This window comes from Manacus candei, unplaced genomic scaffold, assembly GCF_025592945.1.
Source record: "Manacus candei isolate 608988 ecotype Guabito, Panama unplaced genomic scaffold, ASM2559294v1 h1tg000131l, whole genome shotgun sequence".
NCBI classification, from domain to species: Eukaryota; Metazoa; Chordata; class Aves; order Passeriformes; family Pipridae; genus Manacus; species Manacus candei.
Window position 1 is genome coordinate 502,995 of NW_026138179.1, and position 19,597 is coordinate 522,591.

General features: G+C 45.7%; 1 protein-coding gene across 1 annotated transcript; it reads left to right on the forward strand.

Moving 5' to 3' along the window:
• Positions 1-423: 423 nt before the first annotated feature.
• Positions 424-17,073, forward strand: BBS2 (Bardet-Biedl syndrome 2). The gene is made up of 17 exons (XM_051771233.1): positions 424-699; positions 1,993-2,220; positions 2,611-2,736; positions 3,009-3,071; positions 4,064-4,141; positions 6,323-6,427; positions 6,739-6,825; positions 8,096-8,231; positions 10,081-10,220; positions 11,012-11,156; positions 11,728-11,899; positions 12,476-12,605; positions 13,400-13,531; positions 14,011-14,148; positions 14,593-14,705; positions 15,396-15,544; positions 16,198-17,073. The coding sequence occupies exons 1-17, from the start codon at positions 583-585 to the stop codon at positions 16,302-16,304; spliced, it is 2,166 nt and encodes a 721-aa protein (XP_051627193.1). The 5' UTR covers positions 424-582; the 3' UTR covers positions 16,305-17,073.
• Positions 17,074-19,597: the final 2,524 nt, after the last annotated feature.

Genomic DNA, 19,597 nt, shown 5'->3' on the forward strand with positions numbered 1-19,597 from the left:
ACCTCTGCGTTTGCTCTCCTGGCCCCCTAATTCCCCACCGCAGCTCCTTCAGATGCCCCCTCACACCTTCAGTTACCCCCCCCGACCTTTGTGATCGCCCCCCTACATCCCCCAGTCCTGCACTGCAGTGGATCCCCAGCTCCCCAGACCTTTGCAACTGCCCCCCCAGTCCCAACTCCTGCTCCTGGAACTGCCCCGTCCCAGTCCCAGTCCCAGTCCCAGTCCCAGTCCCAGTCCCAGTCCCAGTCCCAGTCCCAGTCCCAGTCCCATCTCCCCCAGCTGCCCCCCAGGCCCCTCGTCTCCCACAGCTCCCAGTCCCACCTCCCCCGCTTCCCATTTAGCCTCGGCCTCCCCCCCCCCAGATTCCCCCCGTTGGTCTCGCCCGTCCCCGCTGACGCGGCGGCCGCGCGTGCGCGGGGCGGTGCCGGTGCCGGGCCCGGCGGATCCGCGTGTGGGGCGGCCCTGCGGCCCGGCCCGGTGCCCGCGTCCTTCCGTGTCCCTCCGCGTCCCGCCGCGTCCCGCCGTGCCCCGCCGTGCCCCGCCGTGCCCGCTCCGCTCCCCGCTCCGCTCCCCGCTCCCATCATGCTGGTGCCCGTGTTCACGCTGAAGCTGAACCACAAGATCCTGCCCCGCATGGTGGCGCTGGGCCGGTACGACGGGACGCACCCCTGCCTGGCGGCCGCCACGCAGGCGGGCAAGGTAACGGGGCAGGAGCGGCCGCGGGAGCCGCGCTGATCCCCCCGGGCCCCGGGGGAGCCGGGCCGGGGGCTGGCGGCTCGTGTCCCTCGTCCCCCGCAGGCCCGAGCGTCTCCCCGAGGAGCCGGGCTGTGTGCGGGCGCGGTGCTCGGAGCCCCTGCGGCAGCGGGCAGACCGCAAACATTGACAGCTGGTGACCCGGCTGGGCGCTGGCACTGTGGAGAGGCTGTGCAGTCTCCTGCCCGGAGGTACTCAAAAGCTCTCTGGACACAGTCCAGAGCAACACGTTCTGGGGACTCTCTTGGAGTGGTCCCCACTCCAGTGGTCCCTTCCAACGCAACCCACTCAACGAACCCAAGTTGCCAAGGAAACTTTCACATTTTCTAGCAGTCTAGGTTTTGTTTTTTTTTCAAGCCGTGAATTTTATCCTACAATTCTCAGTCACAGCAGTGAGCCTTGGCACTGGTACACACCAAGCTGATAACAGCAGCAGTGCTGAGGTTTCTGTGGGTGATGCACAGACTGCATCCCCTGTGCCCTGTTTGAGTGTGAACCGTAAACATACGGGGTTAGCTGCAATCTGAATAATTAACAAAACACAGGTTGAAGCATCAACCCACAGAGGCACTTAGGTGGTTGTAAATACAAACAGGGTTCATCTCTGATGCTTCCCAGCATTATTATCTTGGAGCCTTTAGGAACAGCACCAAACATGGGCTTGTCCAAGGCACAGACTGCACAGCCATAAAGCAAAGCTGTTGAGCATAATATCCTGAGATCCTCTGACTTGGCTCCAGATAATTACAGTGACTGAATATTTGGTCAGTGAGAATAAAACCTTATTTATCACAGGCTCCTTTTTAAATTAACCATGCTCACCCACAGATGGAGGTTACAGATAGGTACCAGCTAAATTGTCCTAAATGTTTGGGGTGTTTTGCAAACACTGTTACCAGCTGGATGTAATTTGTTTAGTTTGTTGTTGTTCCCTTTGGTTTGCTTTTTTTTGCCTTACTCTGAAGACTCCTCAGTTGTCATTTTCAGAAACAAACAAAACAATGGTGTTGCAACTCCACTGGCCAGAGCAGTTTTTCCTGCCATTTCCCTTTTTCTGGTATAGGTTAAAGAATAACTGTGAGAAATACTGTTGTCAGCAAACCCCCCAGTCTTTTGTCCTCATGTAGGTTAAGTGAATGCCCTTCTTCCCCATCGCATTTATTATGCAAACAATAGTCTTTACTGTTTGTACACACAGATACATGCTTTGTGTTAATATTTATATCCTTGTTTCTGTAGGTTTTTATTCACAATCCTCATGCCCGAGGGCAGAGAACAAGCACAAACCGAATGGTGCCAAGTAGCCAAGATTCGGACATTTCTCTTCTCAACATTAATCAAGGGATCACTTGTCTGGCTTCGGGAGTGCTGAACCCTCAGCTGGGTTATGATTGTCTTCTGGTTGGAACACAGACTAATTTGTTGGCTTATGATGTGTATAACAACTCAGATTTGTTTTACAGAGAGGCAAGTTCAATTTAACTGTCTGCTTTTTTTAGTATCTCCATTGTTTTCTGTTTCTTTCCATTCCAGAGATCGCAGTTTCTACATTACATTGTCAATTAATTATGCTTCTGTTCTATGTATTAATTCTACTACTGTATTCAGAACATTTTGTCTGTAGAATATCTGCAGTATTTCAAAATAAAGATGGGAATGTGATGTATGTCTGTGTGTGCAAGAGCAAATTTTCATAATATGTCACACATCACCAAGCAAGACAAAATTAAAAAAAATTAACAGGCATTCAGAGCTCAGCTACAACGACAGTGATAATGTTGGAGGCTCTCTCCTTGATTTGTGTACTCTGATGTCTTATTTTTTGCTGTTTCTTTTTCCTTTGATGTTTCTCTGTAGGTTTCAGATGGAGCCAATGCAATAGTTCTTGGAAAGCTTGGAGATATTTCACCTCCACTTGCTATTATTGGTGGGAACTGTGCCCTGCAGGGCTTTGATTATGAAGGAAATGACCGTTTTTGGACGGTAAGGCTGTGCATGATGGTTTTGATGTTGTTAGAAGATTCTTTCAATGGCACTAATTCATCTTGGGTGTTTTTATGTGTGAATATTAATTCGGTTGTTGATCCTCCTTAATTTATCTCAGACCTTAAATTGTATTTTGGTTGTGCATTCAGTGCTCTCAGATGTTGCTTGAGCACTGACTGCGTCAACTGTTCTGTTGCAGCTGAGATAATAAAACCAATTCAGCTTCTGACAGCTGTCACCAGCACTGAGGACTGTCCTTCTGGTTTCAGGTTACTGGAGACAACGTTCGTTCCTTGGCACTGTGTGACTTTGATGGTGATGGCAAAACTGAGGTTTGTAACCATTCACACATGACTTCAGCTGTTCTTGTGGTCTTGTAGTGAAATGATAATAATAAAAAAGCTTGGGTTGTCAATTATTTCTGATTTATATTACCAGTTGAAGTGATCCTTGCGTGGGAGTTGTGCCTTTCCCAGGCTCTGGTCTGGACACGAAATGCAAAATGCTGAGTCAATGTGTAAGGAGCAGCAGTGCTCTGGCACTCCTTGGGTGGCTAAACTAGTCACATCTGGAGTCTTCACAGCATTGCTGCCTGGTTTGGTGCACTGATTGCTAACTGTAGTGGAAAACTTCTCTCTTTTTAATTCCCTACACCAGGAGCAATACAATGAAATACCTGTGATCATCAGTTCAAGGCATCTCTTTCAGTGGTATTTTTTGAATATGCTTAATAAATTCGGTTTTGAATTTCAGAAAAACAACTCATAAGCATCTTAGATGTAAAAGTGAGCTCTTAAGAAGCTATCCTGTGAAAAGCTTCACTTATACTTGGTAAAATCAAGAAATTTGCCTTTAGATCCAGTCCTCCTGTTTCTTTATAGTGACATGGGGAAATGAAATAGTCTTTGCTCTGCTGATTTAAAATGAAGATAACTTGAAACACACATCTTGCTGATATGATGTGAGACAAACAATAGGAATATATATTTATATAATTGCAGGTAAGAATTGTAACACTGAATCTTCTACAGTAAGAAAAGAGCAGAGCCTTGGGGTTCCAAAGTATCTTTTCTCATTCCTGCCCCAGATATTTCACTATGCTTTTGTAGAGACTGGCTTGACAAAAAAAAAATGAGTAACTAATACTTGATCAACAGGAGACTTCTGAAATCTTGTAACTTTTGCTCCACTGGCAACTTTTCAAACATCTGTTAAAACTCTTCGTTGGACTTGGAATATTTGTTTGTCCTCTGGATCCTGGTGTATATTCTTTTTATTTCCTTAGCTTGAATACGCTTTTAAGATACACTTTTTTTTTTTTCAGCTTCTTGTTGGCTCTGAAGATTTTGATATCCGTGTGTTTAAAGAAGATGAGATCGTGGCAGAGATGTCAGAGACAGAGGTAAATTACTTGTGGCTAATGTTTATTGTAGTTGCTGATGGAGCTGAAAGCGTTGTGTACTCTAAAGCTTCTCTGGTTCAGATTTATTGTGTAGTTAAATAGTTACTTAACTATTTGGCACAGCATCTATTCTGCTAGAACTGCAAAAGTTAGAGTTAATAATGTCTTTCATTACTCAGGGGGATTTTTTGCTCAGTTTATTTACAAACCTTCAGCCAGCTGAGAACAGTGACTATTGTTTGGCTGAAAGTCAGGGCCATGTCCAAGGGTGATTAAGGTTACTGGGTTGTGATTGAAGCTCTGAGTGTCCTCTGAGCAAAACAATCTCTTCTACAGATTTCCTCAAATGCGTTGACACAATGATCATGATGTAACTTGCCCCTGTGTGTATCCAGACAGTGCATGGCAGGGCAGAAGGGGGATGCCCAGCAAAACTGGAAGTTTGTATTGCAGCTGGAGTTATGCACTGGCTGCCTAAGAAGGGCTGTGGTGGCTAAAGTAAGGCATGGGGCAGAAAGGTTTACAGAGGGATAAATAAAAGGTGTAGGGGATGCTCTTTAGCTTAAGAATTGAGAGAGGACCTCCACTGTTAGATTTGGGTTCCTTGGAAGGGAGTAAAAAAGCCTTTTCACAGCATTTAGGAGTGTTCTCAGTCTTCTCACAGCCCTTCTGGAGCCAAGGTAGAGTAAGGGCATGTTACAGGCCTTTGCGCTTAAAGATCTGAGGTCTCCCCCCTGCCCAAGGTGGGACTAGAAGGCTTAGCTATTAAACCACTTAGGGAGAGCTATAAAAGACAAATCCACCGTCCTAGGAAAGGAGGCTTTTGCTATGGCTAGAATTAGAACTGGGCCTGTAACACATCCTGCTGTGTGTGCAGTGGCCAGTCTGGTCATGTGGTGATTTCTGGTTAAAGGGAAGCTAAAGGTCCCTCACTCTCATGTGTGATTTATTTCCAGATCCACGGTAGAATTGTTTTAAATTCACACCTGCAGAGTCTTAGGAGGTCTGTTATAATCCTGCTGTTCTCATTTAGAAAGACACAGCTACACCTAAACCTTTCTTTTTGGGAGGGTAAATCCAAGGAACAATAGCTTTATACACTGTGCTTGGTTTGGAAGTCTTGAACAGTTTGCATTTTGTCTGTTTAATCACTTACTGGTGAAAGTGAAGCTGTGGACTGTTGTGACTCTTATAAATGGTCAATCAGGTATAGATTTATAGAGTGTTACCTTTGAGTTTCTAACTGTTGCTGGGGTCTTTTGTCCTTACTGGGTGCCTGTAATTTAGAGGGGTTTGATACTTGGGAAAGACTGTGGAGAAAATTGTGCATGGAAAGGATAAAGGGTTTGCATGTTTTATGCTAAAAATTCCCAAGGAGCACAGTCAGCTGAGTTTAAATAAGAAGTTGGCAAAGAATTTAATTGAAGGAAGTCTCTTGTGCTACGTTGTACAGAAGACCAGACAGATGATTGCAGTTGTTCCTCTTGACATTAAAATCTCTAGTGCATGGAAAAACCTGCATTTCCAAGCACTGAGAACCTTAGCTTAATGAAGAATGGGTCTTAGAAGGAGTGAGAAACAGGCTGAGTTATGACTCTCGGGTGTTTCCCCAGAGCTGTTATTTACTCAGGTAATACTTAGCCTGGTGTTCCAGTTGTGTTCCAAAGAAGTCCCAAGTGTGGAAGCTGTTAATTTTTATCTCATTAATCTTGGGCAAAGATTTTCTACCAATAATATCTGCAGGGCTTTCCTAACCCAGGTAAAGTTGAACCTTTGACATCCTCAGCTCCGTGTGCTTAAGGACTGTTGTGTGTTTGGACTAGTTTTTCACTGACAGTGTGTTAGCACTGGTGACCACAGGAATCCTGTGAGCAGTTGCTGTCTGTGGTAGGAAATACTTGGGCAAAGTACACAGTTGGAGGGCAATTCTGCAATCCTTGCTAAAGTGTGTCCTAACACTGGGAACGCAGCTTGTGTGAGGAAATCCTACAAGGCCTTTGGTGATTTCAAACTGATTTTTAAAAAGTAGTATCTTCAGTACTCGGTGCTTCCTGCAACAGACTGATTTACCATTTAAGTGCTGTAGAGTTCATATGAGAGATTGTGTAGCCTGTTCCCTGTTACTTGGAGTTGCAGAAGTTTTCACTGCTGTATCCTCTCTGTCCCTCCTTTCCCCACCAGACTATTACTGCCCTCAGCCCCATGTATGGCAGTCGGTTTGGTTACGCTCTTGCTAACGGGACCGTCGGAGTGTACGACAGGACAGCCCGCTACTGGAGGATTAAGGTTAGTCCAGGGCTGGAATATCATCACTGCAAGCTTGAAGGCTGCTAGGAGACTTGGTACCTGATGGAAATGTATTTAAAGGAACAGTCAGGTCCTTTGAGAGCAGTGGGCTAGATTTGTAATGCAAGGGCCAAGATTTCACACGTGTGTGTGGCCTGAGAGATAGCAATGCTCAAACTGCCTGTTAAGAGACAGTATTGTGTTTCTTTCTTTAATCTCTGTAGCCTCATAGTCCAGTCTTGCATGTGTCAAGCATGTGCAATTCAGAAAACATACTCAAGCCTAATTTGTTCTTTCTTTTCTGTGCTCAGTCAAAAAACCAGGCAATGAGCATACATGCGTTTGACCTGAACTCTGATGGAGTGCCTGAGTTGATCACTGGCTGGTCCAATGGGAAGGTGAGTTTATACAGGGGGGAAATGAAGAGCTGTAGGTATGGAAACTGTGTTTGATCGAGGCTGTTAAATTATCTGAGGAACAGCAACCCAGAAGATTAAAAAGAAAGCCGAGCACTGAAGATCTATTGCAATAAACCCAGTTTGGCTGGTGAGTCCAGGGCCAAGTGCAAGATCAGAGAAAAGCTGCTTCCCCTGCTTAGCTCAGAGTCAGTTGCAAAGGTGTGGCAAGTTGTTTCTGTGGCAGCAGGGATCATATGCCACATCCTAAAGCTCCTGAGTGTCTCTTTTCAGGTGTGTCTTGAGGACATGGTAATAATCCTCTGCAGTGTTTCCTGAGTGTTCCCAAACTACAGGGAAGACAAAGCAGTTATGTAACAGGAGAGCAGCGTCAGTCTCAGCTGTGGCAGGATTAATCAAGCATTATTTAATTTTATGTAAAGGCATTCTATACAACTCAGTTTTAGTCTTTTAAACCTGTTCTTTGGTATTCCCCTTTGTCAGAAATGACTGTTTTAACTGCCACATCCCTCCTGGATGCAGCTTGCCAGTTTTTTTTTGTGAAGCTATGCTTTTTTCTTCACACCTCTCATTACTGTCATTAGCCTGGGGGAATTTAATAACTTCATATCAAACTGGCAGTCTGGAGCCCAGATATGTTGCAACTTATGTTGGATTAGGTGATTGTTAAAGAGAGCCTCTCCTTGCTTTACTCCTGTTCTTTTCCACTGGCAGTCTCTATCCAGCTTGTTGATCTGAAACAGTTCATAGCTCCTAGAAAGAGTAATGCTGGGAGCTGTGCTTTGGAAAATACACAGTGCACAGAACTGAGCTCCCCTCACCCTTCTTCTCCAATGAGAGGTAATTGAAGGTTGTGGTATTTGTGTATAAAAATAATTCCCCGCACAAGGGCTGCAGCCAGGAGGACAGGCTGTAAATACTGCATTGTTTCTGGTTTAGTCCCATCATTGCTGCATTCATATGTGAATAGCCTTCCCAGTGCAGACCTGCAGTCCCTTCCTTTCCTTCCTTGAGTGTAACTTAGGGAAGCATCTCTGAAGGGCAGTTCCCTCTAGCTGAGTCTGCCTGGAGGTCATTTCTGGATGGTGTTTTTTTCACGTGTGGTGTTGAGATTGGCAGAGCTGCAGCTTTACCTGCAGTTCTGTGAGTGGAGCTGGCCTTCAGTTAACAGCTCAGAGGATGGCATGATGCCTGTTTTGGAGCTGGCTTTTCTGTTCATGCTGAGGCTTGGGACTCTTTGCTGTTGTTGCAGGTTGATGCCCGCAGTGACCGCACTGGGGAGGTCATCTTTAAGGACAACTTTGCTTCCTCAATTGCAGGAGTGGTGGAGGGGGATTACAGGATGGATGGCAGCACCCAGTTAATCTGCTGTTCAGTTGATGGGGAAGGTAAGAGCACAGTTCAGGATATTAATTTAATACACAATAATATCAGGCACCTCACATCATCTCAGTTTAGCTAAACATTGTTTTGCTTCCAGCATTTTGTATGCCAAATTCCCTTGGCTTTATTTGAAGGGAATTTTGAGTTACTCTATCTGGAAATGGGGTTTTGAATATCACCTTCTCTGTGAGAACCGGCGTGTGTTTCATTATGATCCAAGAAGCCATCAAAATTCATTTGTCTAATGGAAGAAGCCCCATCCTAATGCAAAGATAATGATATTCAGGACAGACTCTGGTTCTTCAGGCTACATTATAATAGATGAAGTATAGGAAATCTTTTTTTTTTTTCTGTTGGCCACCCTACAGTGGGTAAGGGTGTTTAGAGAGCTAAGTGTGTGTGTGGTTTGGTTTTCTTCTGCAGGTGGTTTTTATATTAGAAATTTTAGATGTTAACAGTGCTTTGTTTCCTGGAAAATGCTCTCCTGAGAAGTGCTGGATTTATCCCACCATGCATTCAAAAAGTCAGACCTACTTACTGTGAGTGGAAACAAATATGATCACAGATTATTTAAATAAACTCAGCATGAATTTACAGGGATGGCTCCAGGAAAGACACTGGTGTGATTATCCGACTGCTTGGCGTCAGTGGCCTGAGACAAGCAGGTCTGGCACAACCCATTTGAAACAAAAGCCTGTCCTTGTTAAATAGCATAGTATTTTGGTGTCTGTCTTAATCACAGGCTGTGGGGATTTGCTGCACTTGGACTTCAGCATATAAACCTTTTTCCCAAGCTTACAGAAGGGGTGCAGTCTAGGCAGTTCTGAAGAACCTTATCCTTACAGAGCTGTGCAGGTTTATATCACTGAACATGACCATCCTTTTCTGATGGCTCCATTGTAAACAAGCCTTGGCACAATGGGGATCCCTTTAGGCCTTACTAGTTGGTGTGGCTGGGATTATATGGGCAATGTCATTAGAGTTCTATTTGGGACCAGCATCCTTTCACATGAGGTGTTCTGTATTGCACTGTGTTTTCTCTCTTGCTCTCATTTTAAATGAATGATTCACCCAGAAATAATAAAACATGTCCTTTCATCAGTGGGCAAGCTGAATGCAACTTTTGTGGGGCAGCAGTAATACACAGTCAGGCAGCATATTCTTTGCAGGTATAAGACTTCTGTCCCTGGCTTTCATTGTCAGCTGCAATCAGAGCACACAGCCCTAGAGCAAAATGGAAGTTTAGAGCAAGTGCCTTTGTCTCATCATCTGTTCAGGTCCTCTGTCTGCACAGACACTTAGAGATATGTCCAGAACTCTGTGCTCCACTGGACTACTGGGAAACAGGTTGTACCCCTTGAGGTGAAGTATCCCTTGATTTGGGGAAAAACTGCTGTGGGTAAATCTTGTTTCCTGGCTGATTGACAGTGACTTACAGTCCCTTCCAGACAGCAACAACCCTCTGACCAGCTCTAGAAATCCAGGTACACATTTTACTAATTTTCCATAATTGCAAACTTGCCTAAGCACCTGAAAGAATGATTGTAGTGGGAATCCTCTTGCAAAAGGACTGGGTGCTGCACTTGTCTGGCCAGGTGAGTACAGCTTAAAGGCAGGTTGGCAATTCACTTTTTTTTTTTTTTTTTTAATGTGCATTTGTCTTGTCCTGATCACCAAGAAAACCAGAGCCTCTGTGGGTCTAAATCAATGCTCAGGTCTTCAGCTGAATAGTACCATCTGAAAACCAGATTTAGTGTCTTCTGCAGAGGTGATAGAAGAGAGTCTTGCTACAGAAAGTTTTGGGGAGGCTGGGAAAGGCTTTGCTGAAACTGGCTGTGTTTTGTCTCTGTACAGTCCGAGGCTATCTGCCAGGAGGTGAGGAGATGAAAGGAAACCTAATGGATACGAGTGCTGAGCAGGATCTGATCCGAGAACTTAGTCAGAAGAAACAAAATCTGCTGCTGGAATTAAGAAATTATGAGGAAAATGCAAAGGTACAACTTAGATAATGTGTAGGACCAAAACACACCTCCCGTTGGTATAAATCTGGAGTAATCTGGGAAGTGGTTGTGGGGCAGTCCAGACAAGTCAGAGCTGGAACCTGTCAGGGTGCAGCGAGATTGTCTGCTGTGGGTTCCTGCTTATGCATTTGGCTTGTTCCTTGTGCAAGTTCAGAACTTGCTTTTTGTATTTTAATAGACAACACTTTCCTTGCTCCTTCCTCTTACCAGAGCAGTTGTGTTTGGAGCTGGATTCCCTTCAGCCTTGGCTTGTGACTGCAGATTGTGATTTTCAGTGCATAAGCCAACTTGGGAGTAGAGGGGATCGTGTGAGAGGATCAGGTCACTGGGTGAGGGCTGGGAGCACTGCCAGGGTGTAGGAAAAGCACTTGTGGCTTGATGGTGAACATGCAGAAATAAAGAGTTTCAAAGATAGTCTGAGGAAAGAGCAAACTCGTAATTGAACAGCAAAACCACCATAGCAAAAGCTTGGAATTCTATGAGCTTGTGCTTAAAACTGATATATGTTAAGTGCTTTTCTGAGTACAGGTTTGGGTACAGAGCTGAGCTCCATCAACAGTCAAGCACCCAAAAAAATTGCATCTAAGCATCCATAGCTCTGTGCCTAATGCAGCTGCCACTCACAGCTGTGTGAAGTGTCTGGGCATTGCTGTAATGAGACCTTCTTCTGCAGGAAAAGAGAACTTACTTATGTATCTGTGTTCTAGGTTTCTTCACTGGAAATCTTGAAATTCTGATACTGAAGGGTGTGTGTTTTCTAACAGGCTGAACTGAACACTGAGTTGAAGGAAGCTGATGGGCAGAGAGGTGTGATTCCAGCAAACACCCAACTCCAGACAGCCCTCTCAGTTAATCTGGGCTCTGACAGCCAGTCTGCCCATGTGGAGCTGTGTATTTCCACCACAAATGGTGAGTGGTAACCTGCAACCTTTGACATTCATTTCATGTAAATTCATGCAAATTTTTAGTTATATTTAGCTTATGGTTTGCATGTCTCCCCTTTGTTGTCTATAACGTCCCCTTTGTGGTTTCTTTCCTTGCACAGTTTTGAATCAAGCTGTGTTCCTTTGTTGAGTCTCAGGGGAAAGGAGTTTGATGGAATTTGCTTCTTGTTATCTGTTATATTCCAAGGCAATTAACATTTAACTTGGATGAAACCAGTGTTGGTGATCCCTGCAGCACTCCTTGTGTTGACTATAAACATTAACCTGCAGCTGAATTAGTGAGAGTGTTGTGTGAATGCAACTGGACTTCAGCTGGCTTTATATGCAGACTGGAACTACCCCAAGATAGCAAATTCACCTAACACCAGCCATGCAGTCAGGCCCAGATGTGGTGGTCCTGGTCACCTGGCATGTTTTCACAATTCAGAGGAGGGGGTATAGAGAGTTTACCATGCTGAATTCTGAAAATAGTGGTGAGTTTGTTGCCAGAGGACAGCTTTTAATTTAGGAACCGCTTTTTCTTCCTTGTTGCTAAGACACAATCATCCGTGCTGTGCTGATCTTTGCTGAGGGCATATTTGAAGGAGAGAGCCATGTGGTGCACCCCAGTCTGCAGAACCTCTCGAGCTGTGTTCGTGTTCCCCTCACTCCACCCAAAGATGTCCCGGTGGATTTGCACATCAAAGCCTTTGTGGGTTACCGGCACAGGTGAGTTGGGATCCCTGCTGCTCTCCAGGGCTCACTGTGTGACCAGGACACAGCAGTGACGTGGCTTCAGGCTTGTCCCTTGGGAAGTGCACCGTTAGTTCTGTTACTGGAAGGAGAGCTGGAATGCTTTCCTAAAAACACTCTTGCACCCGTGATGCTGAGCTCTTCACCAGATAAAGTCTGACTGCCCTCAAATCCCTGGGTAGGGAGGTGTGTTTTGAGAGCGAGCCATCCACTGCAGAAAGAATGTGTGGGACTGAATTCCCTTTTTGTTTTCTCTATTTGTCTTTATTTTGCTTTTAATAAGACTTCAGTGAACTTGGAAAGGAAATACCCAATCACATAGTAAAATTGTAAATGCATTAGCCTAGACAGTATGTTCCAGTGGAAGGATTATTAAAAATGTCAGCAGTGGGGAGGAGTCTTACAACCTGTGATAAGCCTGGAATTTCCGAGTTCTGGTCTTTCTTCCTGGGAAGCAGTAAGCAGCTGATTATGGAACTGGAGGCTGCCAGCAATAGGTGAATCCCTGCTGTGTTAGTAAGTGTCTCTGTTTTCCCTTTGGCTTGCTGCCAGCACCCAGTTCCACGTGTTTGAGCTGACCAGACAGCTGCCCCGCTTCTCCATGTATGCACTGAGCAGCCCGGACTCAGCCACGGAGCCCCTGAGCTTTGTGAACTGTACCACGAATGAGAGGCCACAAAGGGTGAGTTTCTGCTCTGATTCCTGTTTTGCAGTCCTTCACAGGTGGAGGGTTTGCAATCAGCTTGACATTTCCAATAGCAAAGGAAAGGTTATTCCATGAACAGCCTGTGTATTGCAGCTTTTTTTCTGTCTCTAAAAGATGCCTCCGTTGAGGCATTCCCAGCATCAGGAATTTCTGCAGGAACTAAAGGCCTCAGATCACAAGGTGTTTAAGACATTATCTTGTTTGCTGTGTGCTGGCTGGTGGAATGCCAAGGGCAGGAGCCTGGTAGTGAGTGTTGAATTTGTAAATGAGCAGGGAACAGGAAGAAGGCAGCAGAGTGCCCAGGTAATGGCTCACTTTGGAAACAGATAAGCAGCAGTGTTGTAGCTTTGGTTCCACAAGATCTGAATTGTAGGATGGCAGTAATTAGAGCTGGTCGTTTTCCTCACTGTAGGACTCTGCCATATTTCCATGGCCTTTACTGCATTAAATGGCCAGGACAAAAAACAAGATGAAACAGTAGAACCAAGCCTTGCTTCCCAGCTTTCTCTGGTCTCCAGACCTGGGTTTATGTTTTGACCTTAGGCTGTGGTCTCTGGTTGTTGGATTTGATTCTTTTGGGAATATTCAGCTTTGGTGCAAGGATTCAACTCTCCTCATTCTGAAAAGTTCATGGCATGGGGTTAGGGGATGAAATTTAGTAAATGAATTTTCCAGGGTGTCCTGGTGCACATCATGTGCAGGGACACTGTGTGGTTCCCCAGGCTTTACACACAGGGGATGGCTGATGCTCTTAATTTTATTTTTGCAAGATCGTTATGTGGCTGAATCAGAGCTTCTTGCTGCCAGAGGATGCAGAGTTTCAGAGTGCTCCCTTTCAGGTTTGTTTCACCTCCCTTCGTAATGCAGGTCAGCTTTGCATCAAAATCAAGCCTGGTGGAGAGGTGAGTACCTTCATGGGCAAGGGGAAACTCCCTCCTAATTATAATCCAGTGAAACTTAAGGATGAGGGACAACTGAACAGGCAGAGAAGGTACTCATGTTAGAGGGATGCTTTTGGAAACTTTTGGGTCTGTTTATTGTTAGTGGGTAAAATCCCAGGGCCTGTTAGTGAAGTAAACTTCTTAGCCTGCAGATCTGTAGGAAGGAGGGTATTTGTTTCCTCACAGCCTGGTTTCAGGGAGCCATAACGTGAGGCACAAAGGTTGCCTGTAACTTCTGCACTGGTCCTTTGTGTACACAGATGCCTCTCTATCCCAAGCCTGAATAAAAGCCCCTTTGAGATCAGTGCCTCCTTGTCTCCTGGAAGCTGTAGAGCTTGCCCGTGCAACGGTTTTGCCTCTTGGTAAAGGACCTGCTTTGAGATGCTGGCAGATGTTCTGGCATGGAGGAGTGCTGAAGTGCTTTCTCTCCTTTCTGCCAGATTTCCATCAACACAGATGACATTGACCTGGCTGGGGACATTGTGCAGTCCCTGGCCTCCTTCCTGGCCATCGAGGATCTGCAGGTGGAAGCAGATTTTCCCGCGTACTTTGAGGAGCTGCGGAAGGTGCTGGTGAAGGTGAGGAGGCACTGGGCATTTCTGAGCTGGCAGATGAGCAGTCACTGGGAGCATTTTATGAGAGGATCTCTAAACTGCTTTATGTTCTTTGTGGAAACCAGCCCAACGGTGGCTTGCTGTATATTCCGTGGGACACCCTTGACTTTGGGTCTGTTCTTTGTTCTGTAGAACAGACCCGTGGACCCCAGCTGTCAATTGTTTAGGATGATGTAAATATGTTGTCTGGGAGTTTGGGGCAGGGCATGAAATGTGTATCTCAGCCTGCTCACCCCCTTCCAGGGGCCAAGGTGCTGCTCTGGCAGCTGGGGTGAGGGGAAGGAGAGTGGTCTCAGGGTTGCTGGTAGGTTAAGTTGTGATGTTATGTCCTATTTCACTGGGCCAGGGTTTAGCCTGTGTGCCCAGGGTGCCCAGGACCCTTGCTCAGGAGCTGCTTGCCTTGGACAGGTGGATGAACACCACGCTGTGAATCAGAGGCTCACTGCTGACATGGCTGAACACTCCAACCTCATCCGCAGCATGCTGGTCCAGGCGGAGGATGCACGGCTCCTGGGAGACATGTGAGCCACTGCTGCCTACCTCGTGTGCTTTGGGTTTAGAACAGCCAGTCTTTGCTTTTCAGGCAGAAAACAGCACAAAAAACTATTGGTGTGATACAGGAGTTGCCTAGTTACAGCTTTTGATGTAGAATTGTACCTTTGCTGGTCCCACCATGAGCTGTCTTTGAACCTTGTCTCATTCTTTGGGTGGAAAACCAGTCAGGGCAAAGTGAGAGGGCAAGGGTAGGGCTTAGTGTAGAGCAGGTGAGGTGAATCTACTTCAAGATGGTGAGATATGTTAGAAAAGATACATGAAGGGAAGAAGGCAGGAAAAGCTGTCTGTGGTGTGTGAACTTTCTAGAACAACAAGAAATGTTAGGTGTGTTTTCACTCCAGTTTGCTGTGTTCTGCTAATGTCTGAGCTTCACTGTGAAGAGCAGCAGTGTCTGAGCTACTGCAGGGCAGTGGTACTTTCACTGGGGAAAGTGGCATCTCCACTTTGGCTTGCTGGGTAAAATAACTGCAATAGACCACTTTTTTTAGAAGTAAAATGATGAGTATAACCGACATGTTTAGCCAAGTCTGTTGTCTCATAGCTGGCAGCCTGTGGTAGCCATCACAGCCACATATTGCTGCACCTTTACATTGACAAACCAGGAGTGACTTTCTTGTCCACAGAGACACAAATAACTGGACCGATTGTTCCCCCAGGAAAAACATGAAGACTCGGTACATTGAGCTGTATGACCTGAACAGAGACTTAATAAATCAGTACAAAATTCGTTGCAACAACCACACGGAGCTGTTGAACAATCTGAAGGCTGTGAACCAGGCCATCCAGAGGGCTGGGCGGCTGCGGGGTGAGGCTGATTTTTGGAGGGACTGGGGAGTCTCAGGCCCTGGTGAGGCAGATGGGGTGTGTCCCAGAGGCCACCTGGGTTAGTTGAAGTGACCTCAGGCTTTTTGGCCTGAAACTCAAGTAGTAGAAATAATCTTCCTTTTTTCAGTTGTAGCCCATTGCCTGTGCCAGTCAACTGTGAGCATCCAGTGTAATCTGGGATCACAGTTTTAGAAAGAACAGTTTAAAGTACTTTCCAGCTTTCTGAATGATACAGAAATTCCTAGTTCTGTTGAACATAATTCTAAAAGTAGTATTTCAGTTCTTAGTTTATAATTCTGCTTTAAAAAAAAAGCAACTACCAACTTAAGCAGGGCTGTTTTATCTGTATTATCAGTCCCATAGGCCTTTTGGGAAGGAGGTACTTTTTTGTCCATAGCATTCCCCGTCCAGCGAGTCCTTTAAGCTCTCCTAAAACAGAACTACAGATGATTCTTCTTTAAAGAAAGGTTTTTTATTTATGTATTAGAAAAAAGGAGGTGTTTCACCACGTGTTTAAAAAATATCTGGAAGAAACCCCTAAATTTTGAGACTGGATCGAATAAGCATTTTTACCAGTTTCCTACTCAGTAACTGAAGTGTTTTTTCTTTTCTTTCCTTTTTGTCTCTTTGCAGTTGGCAAACCCAAAACACAGGTGATAAGTGCTTGTCGGGATGCAATAAGAAGCAACAACTTCAACACCCTGTTCAGGATAATGCGTGTGGGAACAGCCTCCTCCTAAGGAGGGAGCAGCAGTGGCACGGAGGCACATAATGGGTGACAAGCAGTTCATTCAGTCTCCTACTCTGCCATAGGGGGAAGGAATTCCAAAGGTAGCATTGTAGTTAAGCTGTCAGCTGGAAAATATGTGGGCCAAAGCTTCATGGAGAGAGCATCAGAGCTTAAGTGCAGATGTGGTGTTTATGCAAGACAGAGGTATAATGTTCAAGCAGTTATTTTTCTTACAGTAACTTATTTATGTATTTAAATATATTTTGTAGTTAAGGCATTGACCTTTTCCATTAAAGCATAGACTGACTTGACTGCTTTTGTTTTGATTTAGCTGGGGAGATGTGTAGTGGTAAGTTTATTTGTTGAAAAATCCAACCCAAACCACTTCTCTGGCTTTTGCTGCATGGTCTGTGTGCACTTGAACTCCCCGTGCTGGAGAATCCCGGGTTTCATTGCAGGGATGTGTGGTTCTTCAGGGAAACTGCAGTGCAGTGCACTAGAAGCACCAGAGGGATAACATCTCCTTGCTGGCTTTTAAGCCAGACCTTTGACAGCCATCCAGTTCCATGATGTGTGCAGGTAGGAAGTGCTGTGTTTCATATCCGACACTTCCCCACGCCTGGATTGCAGGAAGTTTTGCTTCCAGCTACTGGTTCTGTGCTATGGCTGGAAAAACTGCAGCTACTGAAGTGGGCAAGGGTGCATTTCAGGAACAACAGAAACAAACTACACACCCAAGCTTGGTGCATACTCATGAAGAGCTGGCAGTACCTAATGGGATCAAAAGAAGAAGGTACTGAAAACTCATTTGGTTCCTGGCTCAAACCTGTTTAATTGCGGAATCTCTTTGAATTGGATTACAATATTACTGTAAGGCTCTCTATCTTAGATCTGAAGGTATTTTTGAATCTTTGCCAAAGCAGATTTCTTTAGAAGCTAAAAATATCCTGCCCAGGGTGGAGGTTGAGCCCTGGTGCTCCTTGTTCTGTGCTGTGCATCACACCTGCTGCTGTGCAGGTCGGGGTTTGTGACACAGGTGGGGAGGAGTCGGCCCATCCCTGTGAAATGGAGTTCTTGGGTCACTTCTTGGGGCTGTCAGGAGGATTTGTGTCCTGTAACTGGTCTGTCTCTTACGAGCCACTACTGAATTAAAACCATCAAGCCGCCGTTTGTTAGAGAGCAGTTGGTGAGCATGTGACCAGGTGAGTGGGGAATGTAATTCTTACAATGTGTTTTAATCCCCAAAACTGCCCCTTGCCACTGATTCAGTCCCTTCCATACAGAGAACTGTGCTGTGGAAGTACAGACCACTGTCACTTCAAATCCACAGCAGGAGCTCATTTGAATCCTTTTAAGAGCTGTTAGTCAAACCCAGCTCCTTGGTAAAAGGGTGGTGAGCCACCCATGCTGTTCTAAGCAGGTGAGCTCAGACTTGATTATGGAACAGTCTCCTGGCATAAGTGCTGGGCTTTCTGCCACCTGCTGTACCTGTTCCCACTGTTTCAACCTCCTGTTCTTAATGTTCAAAATCCTAATGCTTGCTTGCTTATATTTGTGTACTCCATTTAATGGTAAGAGAGTGGCTGTGATCAGAAAGCAGCTTTCCCATCAGCCTGATTTTCAGGACTTCGCACCAGGCACTGCCAGTCCCAGCTCTGTTTTGCTCCTGGCAAGGTCAGTCCTTTGCTCACTGTCCAGTCCTCTGATAACACTGATTTCCCCCATCTAAGTTTCTGACAACAAATTTGTACTTTATTTTCCTGTAAAGCCAACTTCCATCTGCCAAATGAAAAATGCACATCCTGTGAGCTGAGGTGATACCAGGCTTGCAGTTGCCTGTTGAAATAAAGCTGGTGTGCAGTAGCAAGCTGGCATAAACTGAGCCTGCCCCAGGAGACCAGTGGCAAACAGTCCTCACTGGTAGAGTTTAGCCCAGGACCAACGACCATTTTTGGGTATGGGAGGGGAACTGCATCAGCAGGTCAAGCTGATGGTCAAGTACAGAATAAGCTCTGAAACGGTGCTAGTAGAGCTGTGTGTTGCTAAGAATTCATGGGCAAAGGCTGCTCAGATGGCACCACACCTTGGTATGTGTGCTGGGGATAGGGTCTAGACCACTGTCCTGCCCTGCTGGGACGTGGCAGTTTGGACTGGAACCTTCCTCATATGGCCCCTTCCCTGCCTGGGCAATGCACTGCAGCAGTACTGTGCTGGATCAGCACCTGCTGGAGAGGCATCTGTATAGCAGTGATTCTGTGTCCTAATTCAAGTTCCAGTTTGGAGGTGAAAAAGCAGTTGGAACTGCCAGGTTATCTGATTTCAGCCCCTGTTTCTTCAAACCCTGTGCATTGCTGCTCATCTTCATAGTAATTCACTGAATACCCAATGGCAGAGCTTTGCTGCCTGTTTATGGATGCTGGAATAATTCTTCAGGCTGCTCTACAGCTGAACTGCCTTATCTCCATATTTGAATTGTTCCTGTTTTCAGCTACTCGGCAAACCGATGGCCACCAAGTCCCAAAATGTTTGCTGTGAAGTATGTGAACAGCTCAAAGCCTAAACAACTGCAAGCCTCAAGTGCCCTGCCTCAAGTGCCAGGCTGGGAGGTGCAGTCAGCTGGTGGGAAATGCACGGCCTTGTACAGCCCAGCTCATCAGTGGCTTCTTGCCTGGTATGAAGTTCCTGTTCTCTGTTGCTTCCCCTCTCTAACTCTGTTCACTTGTGGTTCTCGGGCCTATTTTTCTATATTGTCCTGCTTATTAATTTTGTGGGTATGTGTATGTCTCATATTCATATTCCTCTCCATAATGATGGAGTACTTTGCAAGCAGCTACACCTAATTGTAAATATGGATTTGTACCCGTCTCTCTACAGAGATGGTTCCCATTACTGGTGCTGTGTAAAGTAAGACCCCTCTTCCCCCCACAGCTCACATCATTTGAAGTGTCAGTGTGTGGAGTCTTTCCTCTGTACGTGCAGTGCCAGCCTCTGGCTTTTGGGACCTAGGACAGGAAGGGTGGGAGAGCAGAGACGTGTTTATTTTTAAATCTTTGAAAGCCAACTGCAAATCTGGCTTCCTAAATTACTCCATCTGAGTCACCGGAGGCAGAAAGGTGGTTTTTTGTGTGATCAGGTAGATAGGGCCTCACTCAAGCTGAGGCTGCTATGCCCTCTAGTGTAGTATTTATTATTAAAAAGCAGCAAACTAGAGAGCCCAGCTTCTCCCAGTCTCCTGGGAGGTGGTTCCAAGACCTGCCAAGCACATTCATAGGCTCAAAATGTGGTCAAAGAAGTAACTTCATT

Excerpts from the sequence above, each read along its gene's own strand:
- BBS2 (XM_051771233.1), top strand. The coding sequence starts at position 583 with ATGCTGGTGCCCGTGTTCACGCTGAAGCTGAACCACAAGATCCTGCCC. Across the intron at positions 4,142-6,322 it reads CAGAGATGTCAGAGACAGAG|ACTATTACTGCCCTCAGCCC; the intron begins GTAAATTACTTG and ends TTTCCCCACCAG. Across the intron at positions 10,221-11,011 it reads ATTATGAGGAAAATGCAAAG|GCTGAACTGAACACTGAGTT; the intron begins GTACAACTTAGA and ends GTTTTCTAACAG.